Source organism: Montipora foliosa, chromosome 1 (genome assembly GCF_036669935.1).
Source record: "Montipora foliosa isolate CH-2021 chromosome 1, ASM3666993v2, whole genome shotgun sequence".
Taxonomy (NCBI): Eukaryota; Metazoa; Cnidaria; class Anthozoa; order Scleractinia; family Acroporidae; genus Montipora; species Montipora foliosa.
In genome coordinates, this window is record NC_090869.1 from 42,603,844 (window position 1) to 42,611,343 (window position 7,500).

General features: G+C 38.6%; 1 protein-coding gene across 3 annotated transcripts in view; it reads left to right on the plus strand.

The window, feature by feature from the left end:
* The window catches only part of LOC137998943 (RNA cytosine-C(5)-methyltransferase NSUN2-like), a 33,309-nt gene that overhangs the window by 11,489 nt on the left and 14,320 nt on the right, over positions 1–7,500 (plus strand). For all 3 annotated transcript variants that reach the window (XM_068844786.1, XM_068844799.1, XM_068844792.1), the window contains 3 exons: positions 2,677–2,735; positions 5,484–5,558; positions 6,281–6,411. In XM_068844786.1, the coding sequence (XP_068700887.1) occupies positions 2,677–2,735; positions 5,484–5,558; positions 6,281–6,411 (265 nt within the window). The remainder of the gene's footprint in view (positions 1–2,676; positions 2,736–5,483; positions 5,559–6,280; positions 6,412–7,500) is intronic.

Genomic DNA, 7,500 nt, shown 5'->3' on the forward strand with positions numbered 1-7,500 from the left:
GGGGATACGTATTGCTTGCTGCGTTCTCAGTTATAGAGTATTAGGGAGCTTAAGCACGTGAGTTTGTGAGACGCGGACGGCAACTGGAAGAGGCCATTTCTCGTACCAGGACAGTGGTGTCTCCCAGATTTTTATACGAATCATTTCTAATGGAGAAAAGATAGTTAGCAATGTAAATGTGGTTGTCTCATGTCGGCGTTCCATGTTTAAGTATTCCCGCGTTCCGTGTTTAAGTATTCCGGCGTTCCAGGTTTAAGTATTCCGGCGTTCCATGTTTAAGTATTCCGGCGGCATTCCATGTTTAAGTACTAGCCCGCAGTTTATAGCATGTAAATTCCTACGAAACGACCGACATTCAAATAGGTAGGTCTGAGATCCACTGATACCACGCGAATTTCGATGTTCAACTGACAGCCGATAATATCCCAATCCCATATTTGGAAATCACATCTTGGACCCAGTCTTCATGCAATAAATTCCTTCGATTCACCGTAAAGTCGTTAAGACATCGTTATGTTGAAATCGTTTGGCTATTTTTGCACGTTTCCCGTGTTGACACACTCGCCAAATACATCAAAACTTTCACTGTGTTATGTCCAGCTACAGGAATGTAATTTACAAGGAAGTTGGGGTCAATTGCTTCTGTGATAAAGTTAGGCGCCCGTTCGGGCTCCTTGTACAAAACTTTGGTCGCCCACGCTCGCAACCAGGGCGCCCCAGGCGACCGGGCGCTGCCAGTCTTACTGCCATAGCCGCTTTTATCATTATTTTTTTCATTTTTATTTTATTTTTGTGAACTTAAAGGGTTGACTAGGACATGGGAACATGTGAGGTGGCAACAAGTCAACCCACCCTACCTACTCTTAGGCTTCTCTTTTAAATAAATAAATATTAAGTAAATAAAGCAATTGAATGCTTCTTTCTGTTGTTTATTTCATATCTGTACCACCATCTTGTCCACCTTGAGTGATTCCACATGATCTTGCATGATTTTTGCATGCTCTTTCACAATGTCCTGCCATTTTGCGTGACCTTCTCCTTCATCGTCTCATCAACATATGGACACAGCCACTTTCCCATGGTGTCACCCATCTGTCTGAAGCTGTCACTTATTCTCCATCAATACCAATGCCATGCATCTCATTACTTCGAGACCCCAAAGAAGCTCAAAATCCAACCTTATGACTACATATTTTCCTGTACCAGTCAGAACAACTTAAAATGTGAATCCAGCCAATGAGTAGCCACAGTTTCCAACCATCACACCTAAGTTACGAAAAAACAAAAGGCGTGTACTTGCTGCCAGCAGCAGAACATCCTGTGTGGTTGGTCAATGGGAAAACCGTTACCATGTCTGGCCTTATCAAAATTAATGGTTGGTGACAGTTTACCTGGTTGTCAGTTCTTGGGTGGGTCGTTCATTGATATCATAATCACAACAAATCTCATTTCCTTTTCTCTTTGTTTTTCTGTTTGTTTCATTTCCAATTCTTGTGTTTTTCTTCTGTCTTGAACTTGTGTTTTCACCACTTGTTTGTGAATGAGAATGCAGTGGACATGCCTGTTATATGTGACCCTCCACATGATTTTGGGTAAAAAGGTGATGACACGGCCACGCATGTCATGATACGACACGCTTTCCGTGTCACAATGTCATGGATATGCGCATATTTATTAGACTGTCACAGTAGGCTTTGTTTGGCACGCTGAGGCTTTTGTTTCAAGCAGCGTGCTATAAGTCACAGCTAGCGTGTGATATGACATGGCACGCATGCCTTATGACACAAGACAAGCGTGCGATATACATACACAATAATGGAATGACACGCCAGCACTGGATAGTCCCAGGCTCATAAGGCGTAAGATCAGACTGGAGTTTAAAACTATTACAAACAGTCTAGCTTTTTCCGGTTGTTCTCTGCTTTCCTTTAAAAGATGGTACACATGCAAACAGAGCTTCAAAATTATATGGTTTGAAAAACTCAATCGATAAAACGTCTGCTGTAAATAATTGTGAATACGTAAACGATGAACTCAAGAAGAAATTGGATAAAAACAAGGATATTAACGTGGCTGGTAATAAAACTGTCAGTTATAGAAATCCAAATGATTTAAATGAGCTCATAAATAAATCCTATGTCGACCAAAAACTGGGGATGAACGTAAAAGGTGTTTCCATTTACGCAAACTGTTTGTGATCAAGCTCTCAGAAGGTGATTGCAATTGTTTGCGACAGAGTTACGTGCATATGGTAACAGCAGCCGAGAAGTTCCACATAATTTCACACATGATTAATGGTTTGTAACGTGGCGTGGGGAAACTGTAATCGGCGTTGGTTTCCTCCTCAGTTTTATTTTTTCAACTTATCATTTTCTAAGGCAGTAAATTCCATAGAATCCACTCACAGTTTCTGTTGTTAGTTTCTATTCTCTCCTTTTGCCTTAGCCATAAGAAATAATTTTTATATTTGTTTTCATCCAGAACTCCACTGCTTCACAATATTTACTAGCCCCAATGGCTAGTGGAAGCTCAAAATCTACTAGCCAAAACTGAAATTTCACTATCTTGTGGCTAGTTGGCTACCGTTAGTGTTGAGCCCTGGAATACATGGCATATGGATCGAATGATCACTCTCAGTATTGGGTAGTAACCTGTTGAGGCCTTTTTGTGTTTCAGGAAGGTGACGAAAAAGTTCCTTTGTTATTTGACAGAGTACTTTGTGATGTACCCTGCAGGTCAGTTTATAGATTGTTGGACAAAAAAAAGAATTCCAGTGTTCCATTTGCATAAGGCTGATTTAAAAAACATAACAATGATATATTTTGTTTTGTAAAATATTTTGTAACATTTGGATGACTGTTCTTCCAAGTAAATAATATTTTTGTCTTTGTGTGACAAATGTTGGGTGTAATCACAATGGTTTTTGAGCATTATCATTGGCCTGCAGGCTCCTTTGGGTTTGGGGAGCAGTAAACTTCTTGGCTGTAGAAAACTCCATACTGTCCAAAATATGAATTTTGAAAGCATCTTCACACTGTTACAAGGATTGGAATTGTCTGGAAAGTTCGCGAAGGTGTTGTTTCAAGAATTTTCTAGAACTGCGACTCATCAATTTCAAAATACCGGTAGTCTGTGACTCGTAAGTTTGAAAATAGAGTTTATTGTAATAGCTGTAAATAGTACCTTTTGGAAACTTCTAGACTCTCGTCGGATACTTATATAAGCGACTCTTTAGTCAGGTGGTTGTTGTTGTTGTTTTTCGAGACTTTGTTCCCTGTTTGTGATTTCCAAGTGATAATGTGTGACAAGTGAAGGGATTTCCCCATTCATGTATGATTCTGACATTCTGCTGTCAAGGTTACGGTTGGTTACTGTGGAGTGTGATACTGTGAAAGAAGTCTTCAGGAGATTTGGTCAAAGAGAAGGACAGTATTTTGCCTGTGGTCAGATAAGCTTAGAGAAGTATTGAATTAATTGTAGTGAGAGTTAAGTTGTCTCCCATTGTTTACAGTTAAATAAATTGTGTTTCGTGGAAATAGTGAGGTTATTATCTTTCTGCTGGTAATTGGTTACCATAACAGAAATTGGGGGCCTGTCCGGGAGTGAATTTAAGTAAAAGCAAATTTAAGCATTTACCTTGAGAGTATTATCGTATTCAGTAATCTAAAGTAATGTTTTAAGATGGCGGACTTTGATCCAGAGAAGTTTATGTCAGAACCTTGCGAGGATACTTTTTATGACTTAAAAAAGAATGACCTTATTTCATTAGCAAAACATTTAAGGTTAGAGGTTAAGAAAGCAATACAAAAACACCAGATTCAGGATATCATTGTTAAACATTTAGTGAGTTTACAAGTTTTCGAATAGACAGTTTAGAAACATTTGAAACATCTGATTCAGAGTTAAAGAAACTAGAGCTTCAGTTGGAGTTTAAGAAATTAGAAATGCAAGAAAGATTAACACAGGAAGAAGCAAGCACAAGTAACTAACTTGGGGCACGTGGTTGGACAAGGCAAAGTGAAACCAGTCGATGCCAAGATCAGTGCTATTTATGAATTCCCACGACCAGAAAACAAGAAACAAGTAATGCATTTTCTCGGTATGACAGGATATTACAGGACATTCTGCCCAAATTTCTCTGCAGTCACCGAACCTCTGACTCGATTACTAAACAAGAGAGAGAGAAGTTTGAGTGATGCGACAAGTGTAAAAGAGCATTTCAAAAACTAAAAGCATTACTGAACAGCACCCTAGGGTTGTCAGCTCCTGATTTCAATGCCCCATTCAAGTTAGCTGTAGACGCAAGTGATGTTGCTGCTGGTGCTGTGCTTTTACAAGAAGATAAAGATGGAGTAGATCATCCTGTTTGCTACTTCGCAAAAAAGTTTAGTAAAAGCCAGAGAAGTTACTCAACCCTTGAGAAAGAATGTTTTGCATTAGTGTTAGCCCTCCAGCATTTTGAAGTCTACATCACTTCTTCGAGTCTACCAATCAAAGGTTTGAGTGATCATAATCCTCTTATTTTTCTTCACAAGTTAAAGGACAAGAATCAACAATTGCTGAGGTGGAGTTTGATGCTTCAAGAGTACGGCTTGGATATAACACACATAAAGGGAAAGGATAAGTTGTACAAACTTTCTTTTTTTTTGAAGAGGGGGATTCTTACAAGGATTGGAATTATCTGGAAAGTTTGCGAAGATCAATGTCACACAATGTGTTGTTTCAAGAATTTTCTAGAACTGTGACTCATCAAATTTCAAGTCGGTGACTTGTAAGTTTGAAAATAGAGTTTCTTGCAATAGCTGTAAATAGTTAATTTTGGAAACTTCTAGACTCTCTTCGTATACTTATATAAGCGGCTCTCTAGTCAGGTGGTTGTTGTTGTTGTTGTTGTGATTTGGGACTTCGTTCCCTGTTTGTGATTTCCAAGTGATATTGTGTGACAAGTGACAACTGAAGGAATTTCCCCGTTCGTGCGTGTTTCTGACATTCTGCTGTCAAGTTTACGATTGGTTATTGCGGAGTGCGATACTGTGAAAGAAGTCTTCAGGAGATTTGGTCAAAGAGAAGGACAGTATTTTACCTGTGGTCAGATCAGCTTAGAGAAGTATTGAATTAATTGTAGTGAGATTGTACTAAGAGTACATGTAGTCGCTAGCTCGAGTTAAGTTGTCTCCGGTTGTTTACAGTTAAATAAATTGCGTATCGTGGAAATAGTGAGGTTATTATCTTTCTGCCAGTAATTAGTTACCGTAACAACACTGATTACAATTGAATGTTTTTAGATTAGTAGATACATGTAATATTCACTGATAGCTTGTTGCTTGCTTGTGTTAGCACCTGTACATCTTGTCATTACTTAATTACTGAATGAAAGTATTACAAGCTCATTTATTATAAATTAAAATGAGTTATCAATTTGTTGCATGTTCTAGTCACAAACTGGTCAACATAATCATGATTTTCCCTTTTTGAATTTGCAGTGGAGATGGGACATTGAGGAAAAATCCCTTGATTTGGAAAAAGTGGACACCTCAACTTGGCTCAAGTCTATTTAGGTAATGGTTCTTTAATGGTGATTTATTTATCAGTAATGACTCACTCATAGTCATAAAAAATCCAGCTGTTCCTGCGCAATAGGCAAACAAACCATCACCTTCTGATAACTAGTCAGGACACTATATGTCAAAGCTACAGGAGACTCTTGGCAGGTTGGATATTAAACAAGGTTCAGGTGATATGATTTATCATGTAGGATTAACTACTTGAGGGTAATGTGAAGTGCTAGTTTTATACCTTTGTAAACCATGTGAGCGTTAGCCCTAGTAATGGAATTGGGCCCAAACAAGGACAGAGAAAAACTCTGACCAGGTGGGTCCCACCCAATTCCATTAGTAGGGCTAACGCTCACATAATTTACCTTGGTTTAAAACTAGCACTTCACATTACCCACTAGTAGTTAATCCTGTTGAAATATAAGTGCTACACAGCCAACATTTGCAAAAACGTAACCCTTCCTTGTGATTAATCATGTAGTTTGCAGGAACAAGAACATTGCCTATTCTGCAATTTTTGGCCCTGCTGCTTTTTCAGTAACATTGCTTTTGAAATTTCCGGGTTTTTTCTGTGAATAATTTTAGTATCAATGAAATGACCTGTTGTAAGCCAGCTGTGAGAGGAACATGGGTGGCATAACCAAACATGGAAGCAGCAGACCTGAACATCAACTCACAGACTTCAACACACCACTATAACTTTTTCTTACATTTTTGCTTCTCAGAATCCAACTGCGTATTTTAGCTAGAGCAGTAGAGATGCTAGCTGTTGGAGGGCGTATTGTTTACTCTACTTGTACAATGAATCCAATAGAAGATGAGGCTGTCATCTGTAATCTGCTTCAGAAGGCTGAAGGTATGTTGCATTCACTACTTGCACAAATCCCATAATACACCTCTTTTACCCCCCAGAAATCTGCAATAGGCATTGTTTTCAACTTTTCTTGGGACCTTTTTATGTACCAGGAGAAATTGCAAACACTGGTTATGCAAAAGTTTTGGGGGGTAATAGAGGTGTATTATGGGATTGTGCAAGTAGTGAATGCTTGAATACCATTTGTGTGAGGGGGTGGGGGGGGGGGGGGAGCTGCTGGTGCAAGGTACATGTACATAGCATGTCAGTTTTCCTGCTTTTTCATGTAAGTTTTTGTCTTGCCATTTCTGCAATGGCTTTCCCACCCTCCCATCCCGAATCCAATCTACCAGTAAATGTTGTGTTTTGTTTGGTGACAATATATGTAACAAGAGGTACCCTACACTCTGTTCAAATGTAATTTTAGCCAATTGCCTTTAAAATTTACAGTATTTCAGTATTTTTTTATGTTACAATATCTTGGTCTATGGGCAGTTCAATTCCATAGTCCAAAGTCCACATTCCGTGACCCAACCATTTTATGGTTAAGTAAGATCGTAGAAAAGTTGTTCACATTTGTTATGTCATGTAAAGTTCCATCTCCTGGGGAGGTAGGAGGTCATGTGATACTTTCTACATCCTTACACTTCCTAATAACAAGATTTTCCTTTTTCTGATTGGTTCATGCGCAAATATCATCTAAATTCATTTTTCTCTGTAGCCCTCTTGCGTTTGTTCCTTCAACTATCCCTTTCATGATTACTCTTAGCAACTCTTAGCAACTTCACTGTGTTTTCACCTGTCCAAAATATTGTAGTTTCTTTCTCTGAATCATATACAACAATCTGCGATTTTCACCAGCCATTCGCAACACTCTCAAATTGGTGACCTTCTTTTTCCAGATAATGTTGAACATTCTTCTCCAACACCACATTTCAAAAACCTGCAGTCTTTACATAGCACATTATCATGCGTTTTATTGTTGCTGAACTAACTTTTGAATTGGACAATTCAACTGAACTTTTTTTCTTAACTGACCAAATTGAGTCTTCACTTCCATCATCCTAAATTGACTCCAATCAAAACCAGTAA